At 37.1% G+C, this 20,323-nt stretch overlaps 1 protein-coding gene across 4 annotated transcripts in view; it reads right to left on the bottom strand.

Annotated features, from left to right (window-relative positions):
• The window catches only part of osbpl7 (oxysterol binding protein-like 7), a 55,640-nt gene that overhangs the window by 11,268 nt on the left and 24,049 nt on the right, over positions 1-20,323 (bottom strand). For all 4 annotated transcript variants that reach the window (XM_028819496.2, XM_028819495.2, XM_051918771.1 and 1 more), the window contains exons 2-7: positions 18,084-18,311; positions 8,413-8,550; positions 8,027-8,080; positions 6,512-6,625; positions 465-611; positions 215-329 (exon numbers count right to left, since the gene is read on the bottom strand). In XM_028819496.2, the coding sequence (XP_028675329.1) occupies positions 215-329; positions 465-611; positions 6,512-6,625; positions 8,027-8,080; positions 8,413-8,550; positions 18,084-18,173 (658 nt within the window). In that variant the 5' untranslated portion in view covers positions 18,174-18,311. The remainder of the gene's footprint in view (positions 1-214; positions 330-464; positions 612-6,511; positions 6,626-8,026; positions 8,081-8,412; positions 8,551-18,083; positions 18,312-20,323) is intronic.

Below are 20,323 nucleotides of genomic sequence, written 5' to 3'. Positions count from 1 at the left end.
GATGCAGAAATCTGATTTTGGGTGTTAAGTAAGACCAGCCTCTTACACTGGATAAAGTCATCAATCTTCTGAAAACCCTATTCAAGCAAGATTTTAAGACAGCTTGCTAAAGTTACACTTTGAAAAATACACTGTACCTTAATTGAATAGATAAGACCTTCTTAACTCATGTAATTTTGAAACTCATTTAGATGTAACAACAAAAACACATTACCAATGGAACAAGTCTGCATGTCACTTGTCTGCTGTAACCAGGCTGACACCTTGCCATCCACAATGTGCACGTCAACTGAACATGAGCTATGGTTTGGGGCACTTCCTTGTTGCAGCTGCAAAAAAAAAACCAACTAGAGTGCTGCATCTCTGATGCACCATAAAAACTGCAGTGTTTTTATTATGATTTTATATATATATATATATATATATATATATATATATATATATATATTTTAAATGTATCTCACCGTTGCTCGGTGGGGCTTGCTGTAGTTTAATGCATCAGGCATAGCCTGAAATACCCCATTATGAAGTCGAGCTGGATCATTCTTCCTGAACACACGGTGTGAGTGCAGGCAAGACACCCACAGGGAGAAAGCCTCCTGAGACTTCACCTTTGGTTGAAAGAACGTTTAAAATTAAGAGATGTAACACAAAAACATTTTTTTTTCAGTTAACTCTCACAGCTGAACTGGTGTATCTGGCACAGTTTTAGCTGTAAAATCTTTCTCTTGTTTCCCACCAAACCTATAACAGATATTTCTGTCCTGTGTGGTTGTGTTAGTGTGTCACATCACAATAACCCCTTTTAGAAAACTTATTCTATTTCAGCATCTTGGAAATAAATGAACACTTATTCATCCCATATTTCAGTTTGGCACCAGAGAAAGTAACACTCTGCTGTGGCTTTTTCAGTATAGCTTCAGCATGTAATCCAGCTAAAATTCAAATAACGACAGGTAGCTCTTTGTTTTAGCTATCAGAGGGAGTATGTGGTATGAAATGAGAAATTTCTCTTCGCATCTACATATTTTTTTTACTTTGTCACTTATTCAGTGTACTGTTCAAACATGAAATGTGTTTTCTTCTAATAAAACAATACAAAAAATTCCTTCATAATTGATGATAACCATATGATTGGAGCGAGAAACAATTACAAAGGTGAATTTATTGTAACAGTGGATGATGTTCTCTGTCTACTTTGTACTTTTTAAGTTTTAAATAGGAATATTTAAAATAACATAATTTTATAATATTTTGTCTCCAAACCATTCAATAGCATGGCACCATATAATATTGTATAGCAGGAAACAATGAAGTTGTGAAATTATACTTGTCATGACCTGATGTTTACTTTTTAATTATTTTAAACTAATTCTTAGTCTCAAAAGCTATTTTAACACTGTTTGGTGGGTTCTGGAGACCAAGAAATTCAGTGCTTACACTTGTTTTTCAATGGGATGTGCTTTTAACACAGGAAAAATTAAATCACATTCTCCAGCAATACCATTAGTAATCCCCCTACATCCTTAAAGATGTGCAGGACAGGATAGTTTCAAATTTGAAACTGGCTGGAGTATGAATATGACAGTGTGTGTGTGTGTGTGTGGGCTACGTGATCAGCTGGCTCCCTATCCAGGGCTGTCTTCTGTATTACGTTCTAGTGTTACTAGAAAGGGTTCCGGACCCCATGAATCTAACTTTCTTTAAAGTGGATCTAAGAAGCAATATTTATGCATATATAAACATATACATTGTGATGGACAAACTGGCGTCCCAGTCAGTATGGACCCTGCTTCCTTTTCTGGCCAGACGGCCATGGTAAAGGAAGGTCACTGAGGGAGCTGCAGTATTTCCCTTCCACACCAGGATGTGGGCACAGAAAGATGATGCAGCAGCAATTACATAGGGCCTTGCGTGGGACACCCTGGTTTGGTATGGGAGACTAGAAGGACAGGGCAGTGGGTGACTGCTTCCTCTGAGCAGAACATTCCCCTGTACACTGGTTGGCAGCATCCCATCTGGTGAGCCCCAATATGGTTGCCTGCAGGGCAGCATGGTATTTGTGGCCCCAAGGAGCTGCCCTGTCAGTTTCCGTGGAGGCCACCAGGGGGAAAAGTTGGATATTGACTAGACACGGACAGGCAACTGATGGAATACCGGAAGTAATACTGGGTCAGGAGTTAATAGAAAGCCCTCCACTTGGGAGTGAGAGTCGGGCAAGGCTGACCTGGGAGGTGTTAAGGATTTAAAGAGAAGAAAAAGAATACGAATAATTGTTACTTTATGGAAGAAGAATGAGCCATTAATGAAACCTTGCAATAAGGTAATTTGTTTAGTAAAAGACGTCATTTTAACCTGGAAGTGCACCTATTGTAATTGTGTCAAGGGTTTGGGGTGCCCCCAAGTGGCCATAACAAATACATACACAAATATTTTTGCATATATTGCAGTATATTCCTGGACTCATAAGTAAAAGTGCTCTTGGTAAGTACAGATTCAAGTGAAAGATTGAACATGCATCATCAGAAAATGAATGATATAATATCTGAAGCATGATGGTGGCAAAACAGTTTTTCTGATTAATATTTATATATTTTTTTGCTATTACTATCATGTATTTTTATAGAATTATTACAAAAACCAGATAGCTTTGTTTATTTATTAAATGAGCAAATTCAATGCTTTATCATCTGGTTAAAATTGCAAAGAAAAAACATTTTGCTGTATCTTTATATATATTGTATTTTGAAGTGTATTGTAATTGTCATAAACTGAGGTTTTAAGGTTAAACATGTGTCATCCTAAATTAGACAATATTTATTGGAGGGCAATGTATTTACTTTTCTAAGTAGCTACCTAGAGGAAGATCAAAAAGATTACATGGCAAGGTACTGTATAAAATGGTTTTGACAATGGCTTGAAGCACAACTTTTTTCTTTAATGAGGACTGTTTGAAAACACCGTGAAGAGGAGCCATGCCTTTCAGAACAATACGGTCTTGTCTTTCCAATCAAAGATACAGCTATTTGCTACATGGTAGAAGGGATGCACGATCAAGTGCTTTCATTGTCAAGAGTTTCAGTGCCTTTATTTATCTGTTATTTATTATTTTCCCTCAAGTAACTACAACATTATAGTGGGTGAAAATTACTTCCATACCCAGTGGCAAGTAAATAGTTTATATCACTGGTTACACTGCAAAGTGTACAAAACCCTGTGGGGCAAAAACAGGTACAGTGAACGGTGCCACCTGAAAAGCCCTATTGTAATGAACTCTGACAGCTGCGCTGTAAATAGATGGTAGTTATCTACATAATTGCACACTCTTGGTTCATATTGTATTGAAAAATCATTCAGCCTGCAAATTTATTTATAACTAAATTGTGACAGGTTTCAACCAATCAGACAGCAGAAATTTTTATGTACTGTATTATATAGCAAAGCTAATTAATAAAATCTTCAGAACACAATACTGCTTTTACATTTCCCAGTCTTATTTTGGCACCCTGTAGATCAGCTAATTGTGAATACACTGCTTCTGTTTACATTATGTAATGTCTTAGTGAGAAGGTGTTAACATAAATCCATACCCTGTATTTTATTATGGGTTAATTTTAGCAGTTTAAGAATACCATATCTGCAGTGGAATATTTCAACTACTTAACATAAAAATAAAAATAGAAGTAAAATAAAAGTGAAGTGTTTGCTATAGGGACACATTTACAGTCTCGTAGAGTGTATTTTTTCTTTGCAAGATGAAAATGCAATGCAGCAGTAGTGCTATTTTTAGTTCTACCAACATTTTTGAGATCTAAAATAAGTAACATTCTATATAATAAAGGTGTTTCATTTTCAGCATCAGTTTCGTTTAGGTTCAATGTCTCACAACATATTACCACTCTCTGGTATTCAAAACAATATTTAAAAACTTTCAGCATGCCTTTGATTTCTGCATTAGGGACTTTAATATTTGTGCCACCTTTACGATTATGGTTAAGTCTCTATATGTATTTTGGGCCACTGATCTTCAGGATTTACTGAAGCAGTAAGAGTACAAGATTTAGAGAGGGCTTATATCTCATTACACAGTATTCCCCTCACCTGGTATCTTTGCAGAGTTCAGAAACTGACTCACACAAGTGTTTGAAAACAACAATGACAGGGAAAGCAAGAATTTTCCATATTTGAACAACACCATCTTAAGATGTGTATATAGAGTAAGATCAATCTTTTTTTAACAAAAATACAAACATCTGTAATAAACGGTATAATGTTTTCCTTTACCAAAGTTTAGTATTCTTCGTTCTGTCCCTTTCTTGCAGGTCATCTGATTGAGCGGAACCGCTGCTTCATCATCTTAAGAAAGGCCATTTGAGGTAGTTTAGGCACATAGTTAAGGCCCTGGGGCACTTTGCAAGGAAGGTGTGTTGGGTACAGCCCCTTTGAGGAGGACCCAGGGTCAAACCCAGGACATGCTAGATGGGCTGTATTTCTCAATGACCTGGGAGTGTCTGGGAATTTCCCAGAAGGAGCTAGTACATGCCGCCATCATGACCCTCACCAGAAAAGGTGAAGTAAAATGAATCACATATGTGTGATAGTTAGATTGAAATTAATATCTAGGTATTGTAACCAAACATAATGGAAAAAAAAAACAATATCCTTACTTTAACCCCTACAATCAACTAAATAACCTAATTTGATCATGATAAGATATTGGACATTAAATTTAAAAACCTTTCCACACTAACATGGGTTGCACTATACCATTCTTCATCCTAAGTACTATTACAGTTATACAGTACTTCCAACTTCATATTACAAAAACAAAAACATGTATTGGATTGCATTCATGGTGCAAATTCCTAATTTTTAATAAACTTTTGAAAGGTTTTCATATGGGCTACAAGTAATCACCTTCTGCTTTACTGGAAATTAAGTGCAAGATGAGTTTTAGGAGTTTTAGACAAATGTCTGGTACACAAAAGTAGCATGTTTACATATGAATTGTACACTTTTAACTGTTTTTCTTCGGTTTTATTCTTGAATAAAAGCATACTTGTTTTGTTACAACTTTTGTGAAAGTGTTTCTTGGATATTTGGGCTTCAAATATCCTACATGTCACCTCGGAATTATGTTGTTATTTCTGTAACATATGAAAACATTTTCTGTTTTAGTCGTGTGTTCAGTATTTCATGCCTTGCATTTCCTTTGTTATTCTATATTTACACAGATTGTTGTAGACACAGAATACAAATGAAATATATGCATTCCAAATCATATAGATAGATAGATAGATAGATAGATAGATAGATAGATAGATAGATAGATAGATAGATAGATAGATAGATAGATAGATAGATAGATAGATAGATAGATAGATAGATAGATAGATAGATAGATAGATACTTTATTAATCCCATGGGGAAATTCACATACTCCAGCAGCAGCATAGTGATTAAAAAAAACAATTACTAAATTAACGAGTGATAAAAATGCAGGCATAACAGACAGTAACTTTGTATAATGTAAACGTTTAACCCCCGGGTGTAAATGAAGAGTGTCATAGTGTGGGAGAGGAACAATCTCCTCATGCTGTCACTGAAAATATGAAAACATTTTCTGTTTTGGCCGTGTGTTGAGTATTTCTTGCCTCGCATTTCCATTGTTATTGTATATTTACACAGATTGTTGTGGACACAGAATACAAATGAAATATATGCATTCCAAATCAGATAGATAGATAGATAGATAGATAGATAGATAGATAGATAGATAGATAGATAGATAGATAGATAGATAGATAGATAAACTTTATTAATCCCATGGGGAAATTCACATACTCCAGCAGCAGCATAGTGATAAAAAAAAATTATTAAATTAAAGAGTGATAAAAATGCAGGTATAACAGACAGTAACTTTGTATAATGTTAATGTTTACCCCAGGGGGTGTAAATGAAGAGTCTCAAAGTGTGGGGGAGGAACGATCTCCTCAGTCTGTCAGTGAAAATATGAAAACATTTTCTGTTTTGGCCGTGTGTTGAGTATTTCTTGCCTCGCATTTCCATTGTTATTGTATATTTACACAGATTGTTGTAGACACAGAATACAAATGAAATATATGTATTCCAAATCATATTTCATTACATATACAATTCCTTACAAACGCATTGCCAGATAAACAATTCCAACACAGACTTCAGTTGTGAGGACTGCAGCAGGGCGATGTCTTCATCTGACTGAATGAGGGGGTGGGGGGTGTAGCATGCTGCGTTCAGCTAATCTACACATTTGCAAAACAAAAGCGGGCTGTTAGTGCAGTGATAAGGAGCTATATGTCAGGAAAATTTAAGGAGGTCAAAAAAAAAAAAAAAAAAAAAAAAGCTTCAGGGATTCTAGTGTTAATTAACTATATTTCATTCAAGTTGACCTAACCAGATACACCAAGAAAAAGATTTAAAAAAAATTGCAGCTTCATACATATTGTGTGGCTTTGCAGCTATAGCAAACCTTTAGGTGATACAAGTTGTCCTCAGCATCCAGATCAATGCGCTTAGACTTCTTATTGATGGACATTACCGACAGACTGACATCAATGGAACCATGCAGCTTGCCTTTGTTGATCTAAAAAGAAAGCAAATTACAATCAGTGTTAAGTGGTATTGGTCACCTGTCTTTGCTGTGTCAGTTTTTTGAAATTTTGAGAGCAACTTTGTGGCATTTCTGCAATGTTTTAAAATTTGGGATTATATTGCATTCAATTCTGCGTTTGTCACATAAGGACTAAGATCCTGAAATGAGTAGGAAACAATTAACAAATTGTTGTTTATTTAAATTTGCAGGTAAGTGTTTAATTTGTGTCCCTACCCAGCTGACCGTCTCACGCATAAAGTCAGCTGTCTAGTTCTACTCTGTCATCCATCTCCCAGCAATGGTGCTGGCTAAGCTGGCCAAATTTTCCTGGGCTGTATTTATTGCTTGCATTGTGATTATTACTTGAGTGGTTCCTATCCTGCTGAATTTGGACATTCTAATCCCTATGAAGCCACCATGGCATCAGTGATTGGCTGCTGTCTAGTCTCATTAAACTGAATAAGCATATTTCCAATAGCAGTTTGGTTTTTCAGTGAAGTGGTGATGATCTTCTACCTGTACAGCTGAACCACTGATAACTGGGCCTCTGTATGTTGATGTTGCTGACAGTCATAGTCAGTCTAAGCCCCCAGTTGTGTCTGTGGCGCTGGACAGTCCTCAACCTTGGTGACTGTAGCCCTTCTTCCTATTTGTCTGCTGAGCCAACCAAACATCACGTAAATGGCAGCTGCCTAGTTTGTGCAGGCTTAATTAGCTGTCCAGCACCAATCTAATCAGCAGCTGCTTAATTCCCATTTTTCTATTCAGCTGAGCACCCACTTAAGTATCTACTGCTTCAAGTCAGTCTTGTTTGCCTACTAACTTTTATAGGCTACAGTGGTTTGTGTATACATATTGCACAAAGTACACATTTTGAATTCTAGGTTTTGAGTGTGTCTTGTCCCTGATCCAACTTTTCAGTAGCTCTCCTAATATAATAATATTCATTGTCCTTAAAAGTTTCACAAATTATGACCACAAGTTTGTTTTCAAACCACAGTTTTGTCTAGTATTTAGATACTGGATCTATACAACTTAAAAATATAATCAATGATGAAGTGGACAGCAAGGAAAAAAATTAACTTTGTTTTTGGTTGTACTGTGGTAGGCTATAAAAATGAGAGCCTCAAAACATTAAATTACTAAAGCATGGTTGTTATTGTTTGGGGAAATGATGAGAAATGTAAATTAAAAATTATTTTGTAATTTAGTGTTCTAAGAGTATTCTTCTAAAAATGACCAAGCCAATCCACTGAGAAATTTGTAAGAGTGTAAGAAATAGTTTCATTTGTTCAGCCGTTGCGGTAACATTACATCAAGACTAAAGGTACAGAATATGATCAAAGCTCTTGAGGTAAAGGTGAGGAAATTTAACTAAAAAAACATACTTACATCCTGTTGTGTCTTGGCATACCGAAGAATCCCTTTGTCCAAAATGAAGTACCTCTAAAAAAGAAATTACAAATGTCATAAAGATTTTATTATTAGACAATAATACTATATGTCATCCAAATGACATACAAAATCTGAAGCCTTTCTGTACTAAGAAAATAACACACTGCTGCTCACTGCTGTACCTCTGCACAGTGACACAAAGAGTCTGTTAGGGGCCAGAATCAACTATCAACATTCTGAACACAAGATATTTTTAAAAGTGTAAAATTCCTATTTTTCCTGAACTCATTAGTTAATTCCAGGACAAATTAAGTATGTTTAATGGAACACCAGTCTGTGTATTCATTTGGATAGACCATTAAACTGCTTAAAACAAGCCTCACCTTGTGCCACCCTTTTAGGGGCCACTTCCTCTTTTTCAGCATGTAGCCTTGCTGCATCTCAGGTTGGGGCAAGTCCTGCTCACTCCCTACACTGTTTTCATTCCGAGGATCATCCATCACCTCCCAGTTCCTAGAGCTCTGCAAAATGAAAAGACAAAGGGTAAAGGTGAGTACAACATGGAAATAACCCCAAGTACCAGATTAGTTGAGTGAAAGTTAATGACCACACAACAGCAAAAAAAAAAATAATAATAATTTGTAAATAAAAGTGTAGAAATACTGCATTTTCCCAAAACTCCTAGGAAAAACAGTAGCTACAAGTAGTGGGTTGCTCTTGAACAAATTGTTATTTTAGAACAATTAATGTAGAGAACCAGAAAACATCCAAATAACATGTTCCATCTGCATATCACTATTTTAAATATAGTATAATCCATCCATCCATTTTCCAACCCGCTGAATCCAAACACAGGGTCACGGGGGTCTGCTGGAGCCAATCCCAGCCAACACAGGGCACAAGGCAGGAACCAATCCTGGGCAGGGTGCCAACCCACCGCAGGACACACACAAACACACCCACACACCACGCACACACTAGGGCCAATTTAGAATCGCCAATCCACCTAACCTGCATGTCTTTGGATTGTGGGAGGAAACCGGAGTGCCCGGAGGAAACCCACGCAGACACGGGGAGAACATGCAAACTCCACACAGGGAGGACCCGGGAATCGAACCCAGGTCCCCAGGTATTCCAACTGCGAGGCAGCAGCGCTACCCACTGCGCCACCGTGCCGCCCATATAGTATAATCTTTTCAGTATTCTAATGATCCTACTATATAAAAGCGGTCGAGATTGTCCTTCCGTCCCGTGAGTGCAAAGCGTAGCGGTATTCCGCTTATCACAGACTTACTACTTGCGACTTGCGGTACGAAGCGACGCGATGTGAGCAGAGTTCTGGTGCTCCCATCGTTCCCTTGCTTTTGTGCGCGATGCGCTGGAAAAATAGACAAAATTATGTCTCTGGAAATAATTAATTTTGATGGAGTACAAATGCCTCACCACGTAGTAAATATCAGGGGAGATGATGCTTGCTTATTCTCATCTATAGCTTATTTAGTGCATGAAACTCCGTCTTTAGCGGTACAGATTCGGGCTGACATTGTACGACATGTTTTAAGTAATTGGTCAAGGTTTCAGCCATTTACAATGATGCCGCCAGGAATCCTCTTATACAAATGAGCTTCAGTATCTCACTGAAATGTCTAAGTCTCAAACTTATGGTACCATTTCTGAGCTAATGGCAGCGGGAGAGTCGTTCCCCTATGAGTTTCAAGTATATTATTATGGAGTCCTACACTCCAAGTTTGGACAGGCACTCAAGGGGATAAAAAAACTTAGGTTTTCGGGAGATGTTATGAATGGGCACTTTGATGTTCTCATTCCCTACACTTACATGCCTGATGTACACATGGAGCGCACACAAATTGAGGATAAAAGTCGGTCGCCTAAAAAGGCGGGTGAGCCTAGTGACTACTATTTCTTGACCACATTGGTCAAGTGGTAGTTGAAACACCAATATGAAACAGAGAATTGGAAAGGACTCTTAACAGGCATTCATTAGTCATCTTATAATCTTAGTTTAGAAAGATAACTAATTGACAGAAAATATTAACAACTTCTTCAGAAGCTAAAACAAAAGCAAACTATTCAAAAGCCCTAATTTAAATTTTCTAAAAGAAGGAGCACTCTTTACAGAAGCAAAGTTTGAAAGCCATGCAACTACCTCTAACAGTGTTTTTATTCAACCTTGGAATATAAAGTCCTACATTTTTTGGATACACCATAGACTTAAGTATACTCGTATGTTTACAGTGTCAGAACTGTTGATGATTTTATATTTAAATTTTGGAAGTTTAAGTTTAAATTAGGAAGATCTAATTATTAATAGAAGTAAATTTGAAGTAAATTGGGGGTTATACAAACACACTATATCATTTCACTGATAAAATAACTAACTATTTAAAACAAAAAGGAACTGACATACTGTTATATTCTGAACACACACACAGGATTTCAACAAACAAGGATACTAAACTCTTAAAACACATTTTTATGTTTTTGATTTAGAGTTAAAGATGCTTTTACAACTAGAAATAAAATTTTCTTAAATCTACCATTCTTAAAAAGGTTAATCAGTAAAAGTGTCTCATTTGTGATCACTAGCTCAAATTCTTGAGGTAGTAATAGAAAGAAAAGAGGTTGGCAAAAATGCAAATTATCATTATCCATATCTCACACCCTTTGCATGATCTTCCATCCATCTATCCACTTTCTAAACCCACTTATCCAGAGTAGGGTCAAGGATTCAGAGAGCATAGGGTGAAAGGCAGAAATAATCCCTGGGCAGGGCGCCAATCCATCGCAGTGTGAACACACATACTTGGACTAATTTAACAACACCAACTCACCTAATCTATATGTCTTTGGGCTGTGTGAAAAAAAGAAAACAGAGCACCTGGGAAAAACCCAGTCAGACAAAGGGAGAACATGCAAACTCCACGCAGGGAGTATTTGGGATGTGAACCGAGATCTCCTCATTGTAAACTGTTGAACCCTCTTCTGGAGAATCTGTGAAACACTTCCACCTCAAGGATGGTTCTACCATGGTACACCAGGGAGTGTGACAGGAGATCTTACTTGCAACTCTCTAGCTATTTTTTTTTCTTTTTTGTTTTCTCCCAACACTTACATTTTAGTTACCTGAATTTGAAACTACTGATGTACTGTATACTTTTATACGCTCCTTGTGTGCTGCTGAAAGAAGCTGACTTAGTGGCTGACTCTTTATCTGCTTTTGGGCAAGTTGTGTTATGGCATACTAAAGTATAATACCTATCACAAGCTAATCTCTCTCTTGTGATTTAAAATCATATTATACAGTGTGTATTATTGAAATCTTGAAAGAAGTTAAACAGTGATGTGCCATGCTCTATTCAGGACCCAGAATAAGCAAAAAAAAAAAAAAGCTCTGGTACAGATAACAAAGACTAAAATTATTATAAGGGATCTGAAGTCTACAGAAGGAAAAAAATTACAATGGCTTTAGGACAGGGATCCATGGTAAGCAATTTACTTAAAGGAAAGTCTTCACATTGCATACACCATTAATATGTGTGTCAAATGCCAAACAATTGTTGTCTCCTGACTCTTGAAAGATTTGTGTTGCCACCAAAGGGACAAACGCCCTATGTGAATATAGTTGGAGTCTCAGTTGAGGTGTAATAATGAAAAACTGTCCTTATTTTATGTGTGCACTTCTCACTTACATTGTGACACATATGTCCTGGGGTGCTAGTATCGAGATTGTCATTTTTTTTTTTTTTTTTTGGTCAGACATATACCTATTCCTAACAGAAGGGAGATTCAGGTAATAGTAATGGGATCCTGCAGGTAGGAGGCTAAGTTTCAAATTATCACCATTCAATGACTAATTTATAAAGGGATAAACAGGAGGTGGTACTAGTAAGTGGTCAGTGGCCTTTTGTTGCAACAACTAAACACAGAAATGATTTTAGGTCGGTGCACTGAAGTCTAGAGTCCGCTAGGAAGAAACACCAGTACAAAACGGAGACAATGCCCTTAGACTCTTAGGAAAAGCATTTTATCCAAGAATGATCCTGTTGCTTGTTTTTTTAAATATATATTTTTGTTGTACTGTATGTGATTTATCTACAATTGTATTAGTTTAATGTATTATTAATGTTTTCAAAATGCAAAACATTATGTCATGCCATAAACGCTTTTTGAATCTGACAGAGAGATGGACTGAGGGAAACAGACACTGATGAGAGAGAGAGGGAGACGAGATATGTGGAAGAAGTGTGACTTGGGAAATGCAGATAACATGCTCCATCTGTGTAAAACAGGGTTTGCAGTACTATTTTAAAGTCAAATTCAATTATTTTTAAATGCCTTCACCTACAAAAAATACAAATACATTTACTGTATAAAAAATATTCCACAGATTGTTTATTTGCTCACTATGATGTAGGTATTAAGCAAATCCAAAACAAACAAGCACATCTCCATTACCGTATTTTGAAACAATCATTCAAATGGTTGGGTGTAAAGCGGCCCATGAATTGAGACCCATAATAGTGTGAGTGGACATGTATACCTGTCTTGTTGCTGGTCCAGTATCTTATGTGGAGGCCTAGCTGTTTGCTTTTTGTTATCTTGTTCATGAATATGTGAAACAAGATGACAAAAGAATCCTCATAGATTTCATTTACTAAATGGTGAAGTACTGAATCTCACTGGACGTGCTGTTTGATCTTTCCCACAGGTCAATGACCTCACATGCTGCTTTGAATCAGGAAAAATCTCTTTAAAACCTGCATGGATGCCATTGTTGGAAGTATATGATGTCAGTGACACAGAATTCAGTACAGCAGATGCGATGGCGTCTATATCATTAGGCTTCATGTTAGAATGAGCAGCAGAAAATCCAAAATAAGACTCTATTACACCAACTTTGAATATATTTTGATATACTTTACATCTAGCCATAAGGCTTGATGCAAAACAGTCCCAGTTATTTTTTTTATCCATTTTCCATTTTCATTTTCTTTCTCTCATTTTTGCAGGCAAACTTGTGCAAATTAATGCAGGCCAGATGTTGTGTAAAAATGCGTCAAACGTAATTGGGGAAACAAAACAGGTTAAACCGAATTACGTCAAGGCTGACACAGACAGATATTTAATTCGTCTTTGTGTGTGACATTAAAATTGAATGCCACTTGGAGTAAAAGATTAAACATTATCAAACATTTTATGACCTTAAATTTTGAAAATCTATTTTAAGGAATTTTAAGAATATTTGGGAACCATAAATAGGCGCCAGTTGATTGTTTTATGGCACATTGATTCTCCATTTTCAAAATGGCCAAGAAGTATTAAATAAAGTCTGTATCTTATGCTTACTAACTTGGCAATCTTTTGTTCCAGGTTTGTGTACCATGGCTTAAATTTCAGTGAGTGATTGTGGGTTTTGGGACTATTATTTCAAAATCCTGTATGATTTAACTTTCAAAGCACAAAAAATATGGTTTAATTATTGCCACATTAATCCTATTAAGGAATACGTTTTAGAATTTGAAACAATTATCATATTGGCTTTGAGTGTGTGATGATGTGACCAATCTTTTGTGAGTTGCAAACATTTTAACGTTTACTGTTACACATGTGAATGAGAGAGTTACAAATGATGGCTGAATTAATTGCTTTTTTAAACACAGCACCACACATATCCCTGATAAAGGAATGAAGGCTTCTCATTTATCCTCTGAATGGAAGGTATGTGGCTGTAGTTGTATATCCAATTTTCCCTCCATTTTCAAACCACCTTATCGCTGCTGGCTAAGGAGTGAATATAAAATTCTATTAATAACCTACAAAGCTTTAAATGGCTTTGCACTAGACTACATCAGTGACCTCCTCAATCACTATACTCCGGTTTGCCAACTAAGATCCTCTGATTCTGGCAATCTTGTTGTGCCCCACACTTACCTGCACTCTATGGGTGACATGGCCTTCAGCTGTATAGCTCCCAGACTTTGGAATGACCTTGCTTAATTAGTTAGATCAGCGGACTCTATTCATTCTTTTAAAAATCAATTTAAAACTTGTGTTTTGTCATCCTGCCTCCTCTTTCAGTTCACCTCTCTGTCTAGATGCTCAGTATAACGTATGTGTGTGTTGCACCACAAATTATGTTATTTGCTAGGCTTTTTTTTTTTTAGTATTGAATTTAGTATTTTACTTTGGTTTTTATCTTTCGTTCTGTATCTGTTTTAGTGTTCTATTCTGGAAAAATTTGTACCTGCTGCTTCTTTCCGCGACTCTGTGAAGTGCCTTGAGCACGGGAAAGGCACAATTTAAATAAAATGTATTATTATTACTATTAGTATACAACAGTGACAGCATAAGTTGTTCCTTATGTTCATTCCAAAGTTAAATTTACTGTATTTGGTTAGTGTTTCAGGATATCAGCACTTAGCATGATATATGTGTAGCTCAGCTCAATATGCTTTGAACCAAGTGGTAAAACTCTCTAATGAATAGAGAACTGCTGAAACACATTATTTGTAGGAACAACAAAGCAGCACAAGTCACTTCAGAAAATGTATCGACAAACACTAAATTTGTGTGAGTCTTTGGGTTTGTGAAGGCAAAGTAATGTTCATTAGTAAAACAACTAAACATTGCGACTCTGGTAAAAACATATAAGAACATATCTGTATTATAGGGGAGCAAATACGATGCTGTCTTCATTTTGGTGTAATTTGTGCAGTTAATGTCAGCCTAGTTCAATGGCTAATTCTGCATAATTAAAGAAATGCAAACAGTAATAAAATCTGATAACTTAGAAAATGCACCTTAAAAATAAAACACATGCAGTTTTACAGGAATTCTGCAATAATGGATTCATCTTCAAATAATAAGTTTGATGGGCGGCACGGTGGCGCAGTGGGTAATGCTGCTGCCTCGCAGTAAGGAGACCCGGGTTCGCTTCCCGGGTCCTCCCTGCGTGGAGTTTGCATGTTCTCCCCGTGTCTGCGTGGGTTTCCTCCGGGTACTCCGGTTTCCTCTCTCAGTCCAAGGACATGCAGTTAGGTGCATTGGTGATTCTAAATTGTCCCTGGTGTGTGCTTGTGCATGTGTGTGTGAGCCCTGCGGTGGGCTGGCGCCCTGCCCGGGGTTTGTTTCCTGCCTTGCGCCCTGTGTTGGCTGGGGTTGGCTCCAGCAGACCCCTGTGACCCTGTAGTTAGGATATAGCGGGTTGGGTAATGGATGGATGGATAATAAGCTTGATTCCACAAGGGAAGCCTTAATATTGAAAAGGTCAGGTGGAAACAAAAAAAAAAAAAAAGACAGAGAGACAGTAAGAGATTTGGGAATTAAAATATCAGGAATTTGTGACATTTGACAGCTGAAAGCTATTTGACTTTTCCATGAAATATTACTTTCACTAACCAGCTAATGTATACATAAATTTTCACAACTGCAAATTTTACAAACCAAACAAAATAATTTTCTGGTACACCTGATTTGAAAGTGCTTTGCTACAAAAGCTTTAAAGAGCTTCCTGAACAATCTTGGCATTCACTAACTCATATGGCACTGGTATAGTAATGCTTGCATTTCTATTTTTTTACCAATGATTTAAAGAAGTGTTTCTTGTTTTTTTTTATATTGATTTTAAGTTGTATTTATTTTTCAGTTACTGAGCAGAAAATGTGAGTGAATAAATTTAATACATGCAAATGGGTAAACAAATGATGAAGTCTGTGATGAAAATATCAGTCTTTATCAACCCTATACTAACCCCCCACAAATTCAACATATGAAATTGTAGTCCTGGTATAGTGTCAACTTCATAAAGTTAAATTGAGTCAGATGAAGTCGCTTAGATATTAGGAATGAATAACAGACTTTGAAAGTCTGAACTTTTGTACAGTATTGATGTTCAACTTTAATGTACACTATATGGAAAAAAGTATTGGGACGCCTGACCGTTACACCAACAGGGACTTTAATGACAAAACATAGACTTTATTATAGAGTTGGTCTCCCCTTTGCAGCTATAACAGCTTCCACTCTTTTTGGAAGGCTTTCCACAAGATTTTGGAGTGTTTCTGTGGGAATTTATGCCCATTCATTCTGTAGAGCATTTATGAGGTCAGGCACTCATGTTGGACGAGAAGGCCTGGCTCAAAATCTCCATTCCAGTTCATTCCAAAGGTGTTTGATGGGGTTGAGGTCAGTGCTCTGTGCGAGCCAGTCAAGTTCTTTCACCCCGAACGCATCCATTTCTTTAAGGACCTTTCTTTGTGCACTAGGGTAATAGTCATGCTAGAATAGAAAAGGGCCTTCCGCAAGCTGTTTCCACAAAATTGTAAGTATAGTGATTTCCAAAATATCTTGGTATGCTGAAGCATTAAGTTTGCCCTTTATTAGAATTAAGGGGCCTAGCCTAAACCCTGAAAAACAACACCACACCATTATCCCTCCTCCACCAAACTTCACAGTTGACACAATGCAGTCAGGCAGGTATTGTTCTCCTGGCATCCACCAAACCAAGATTTGCCCATCTGACTGCCAAACAGAGAAGTGTGATTTGTCTCCATAGAACATGTTTCCACTGCTCAACAGTCCAGTGGTGCTGTGCTTTACATCACTCCATCCGACACCTGGCATTGGCTTGGTGATATAAGGCTTGCATGCAGCTGCTTGGCCATGGAAACCCATTCCATGAAGCTCCCACCACACAGTTAATGCCAGTGGAAGTCTAAGTCTTCAGCTATGGAATCAGTAGAGCATTGGCAACTTTTTTACGCACTATGCACCTTAGCAATCATTGGCCCAGCTCTGTGACTTTACGTGGTCTTCTGCTTCATGGCTGTGTTGCGGTTGTTTCTAAACGCTCCCACTTTTCAATAATACCACTTACAGCTGACTGTGGAATATCCAGCAGGGATGAAATTTCACATACGTCTTATTGCAAAGGTGGCGTCCGATCACAGTACCACGCTTGAAGTCACTGAGCTCTTCAGAATGACTCATTTTGTTTCATAAATGTTTGTAAATGGAGACAGCATGGCTATGTGCTTGATTTTATACACCTGTGGCAATGGGTCTGATTGAAACACCTGAATTCAATAATTAAGAGGTGTGTCCCAATACTTTTGTCCATTCAGTGTAACTCAAATATCTTTTTTAACATGGCAAGAGCACACAATGCAATTGTGCTTCTTAGTGACCATGTTAAGGAACTCCAACAAAAGCCATGCATGAAGTAGAAGAACTTCCCTAGCATCTGAATTCAGTGAATATTTAATACTTTGTCCAAATAATGTAAGGAAACATCTTTGAAGAAGAATCAACAGTGATAAACAAAGCAAATAAAGAAATTTATTTATTTAATGGAATTGTAAGCATTAAGATCAAAATGATCTACTAAGCAGGTAATATAATGGTAATATAGTAATTAGCTGTTGGGGCAACATATTTATTAGCTAATCAAGGAAGCCTGGAAGCACAAATTGCCTCCCAATAATTATTAAATGTCTTAAATTCTTATCTAATACAGAGAAAATGATAGAAGCATGTATTTTGTTTTACAAATACTTCCACAACAAATCATGATCATGACTGGGTTTGTGTCATGTAATGTAAACACCCAAAGGAACTGCATGAGACACTAAGACTTTTGTTCGTTTCAACTCCTTCATCTTCTTCGCGTAGAGTGCTGCAATGGCACACACTGATTTTTACATGCATAATGTAAGCAAATCATTTTCCTGGGCTGACATAGTCAGATATTAGAGGATAATTTGATTTATATTTTGCATTAAAAAAAAGGTAAATAAACCCAACACAAAAATACATCGGGTCATATTGAAAACATGCAGAATTCACAGGACAATTTAACAGTGAATTAAAATTTATCATGTAAAGCACTTTTGACAGTAACCATTGATACAAAGTGCTTAATATAATAAGCATGCACTTGAAAAAATAAGAATAAAGCAATAACTTGTATAAATATAGCAAGAACCGGTAGGCATATTCTATTAAAATATACATGACAGACAGCAGTGATGTTCACCTGTCGTGAGCTGAGGTATTTTGCAGAGGTAGTGCTGTTAGAGCGCGAGGGAGGCAAGGGCTTTTGTCGAGTGGTTGGGGCCTTCTCCATGTTGTCAAGTCTGAGTATGCCCGTAGAGTGTGCTTGCAGAACTCCAGGGTGAAGGTGACTCCTGGAGGGGGGGATGACTGCCTTGTGGCACCTCAGCTTCTATCTCCTCATTGTTGTTGTGGAGGGTCTAGCAGGTCCCTAAAAACAGTAAATGTATGGACATCTGAACAACTAGCAAAGAAGGCAGGAATTTCAAAACAAGTCATTGCTGAAATGGATGTCAGTTTTTTGTAATAGTTCAAAAACTAGTACAGAAATTTAAAAACATAACACAGGTAGCAAATTTTCACATTTCTATAGGCTGTTCCATCATAACTGGCAGGGAGTAATATTACCCACACAAAAGCAAACCATAATCTTTTTTATGTAACATGGCTCTTTTTATTTACTGTATGCATGGCTGGACAAGAAATCTGTACAAGAATAAAAGAGAACATTTTGACCCAGTTCCTGATAGTAGATGGCTTTCTTATTGTGTCTATCTCCTGCATACAATTAAGTAGGAGTTATATTTATCCTGCCACTGAGAAAGGACAAACTATGAGTGGAAAAGTGGAGTAAATTATGGGAAATTTTTGTCTGATAGAGCTCTGGAGGCAGCTTACAATAGCATTTGGTGTCTTTGGAGGAAATGATGACATTTACAACATGGCTTTATTCCAACAAAGTTAAACAACCATACACCTACGGCTACTGATGGTAATTTGATGCTTATATAAATTAAATACAAATTCTACGATTTTAGTTTGACACAGATTAAAAAAAAGATAAAAAAAATTATATGTACAGTGTTTCCTTGCTTCTTATAAACTCATTTAGGAAGTACATTGCATTGATTAGTGACTTTTCTTTAAGAACAATGGCGAGAAAATCTCCAGATACTAATCTATACTGCAACAGAGGAATCCCCAAGTACTTGTAGGAGTGGACCATCACCTTTTTCCACCCCCTGATTAGTGACTGGACATAGAGGCTCTTTGTTGTGGCGAAATTCAATAAGCAGTTCCTTGGTTTTGCGGATGTTAAGATGCAGATAATTCACTATCTTTGCACCAAAAAAACAAAGTTCTCCACCTGACTCTTAAACTCTGTCTTATCCCCTTTATCAATGCACATTTCTGCAAGTGACATGACCTCGTGTTATATTTATAGTCGGAGGTGTACCGAGTGAAGACAAAAGGAAACAGGACTGTTCCTTGTGGTGCTCCAATGTTGTTCACATCCTTATCAGAGACACAGTCCTTGAGTCTCAGAAGTTGTGGTCTGCCTGACAGATATATCTGAGTTAACCCCTTAGCAGAGATGGCGGGATGGTACTGAAGGCATGGTTGTAGATAGAAGAGAACTGGGCAATAGTTCAACTGTCAGGTAGGTGTCCTTGTGAGAGAGACAAATAGAGAGAACTGCAGTGGGTGTGTGCTTTTGTGCTGGTGACATTGTACTGTATTTTCAAATAATGAGCAAGTAGATGAGCACCACCACCTTAACAGAAAGGGTCATAAACCTGTATAGTTAGGCGAAGTGTGGCAGATTGGTTTTCCTTTCTGTGCTCTTCTGCTATTTCTTCTTCTTCTTTAAAAACCAATATTTTGATAACATCCTAATATTAACAATTTGTGTTCATTGCATGTATCTAGCTCTGCAACCCAAATGCTCAGCTGCAGTACATGCCAGCTGCCAAAATCTTTAGATGCTTGAACAAGTCAGTAAAAATTACTGGAGAATCTGAGCTTCTACAATGTCAAGTAAGCCTCACCTCTGGACTTCTACAACAGCGGTCTCATCATTATATATTTGTCACCTTATCTACATAACTCTTTATACTCCTCAGCAGGAACCCACGGAGAAGCCACAATCTATTTTCTATAACATTACTAAACTAGAGCACCCTGTGTGTGAAGTTCGCTTTCTTTTCTAGCCTAAATCAAACACCTACAATTCCTAAACGGAATAAACCTTCATATTTTTAAGAATTATTCTTCATTTTTAAGAAAAGTTCAGACAATGGAGCCCCAATGACTTCTCATATTCAAACAGCATGATGTTCATTAAGGTACGGATTAAAGAACTGATTAGTGTCGGTGGCCACTACACTACACAAAAACGTTCACAGCAACTGGCCCAGGATTTGAAGATTTCATAAAATCCAG

The sequence above is a fragment of the Erpetoichthys calabaricus genome, chromosome 14 (genome assembly GCF_900747795.2).
Source record: "Erpetoichthys calabaricus chromosome 14, fErpCal1.3, whole genome shotgun sequence".
Classification (NCBI taxonomy): Eukaryota; Metazoa; Chordata; class Cladistia; order Polypteriformes; family Polypteridae; genus Erpetoichthys; species Erpetoichthys calabaricus.
Note: the sequence above shows the minus strand (reverse complement) of the source record. Positions and strands in the feature narration are given on the sequence as shown.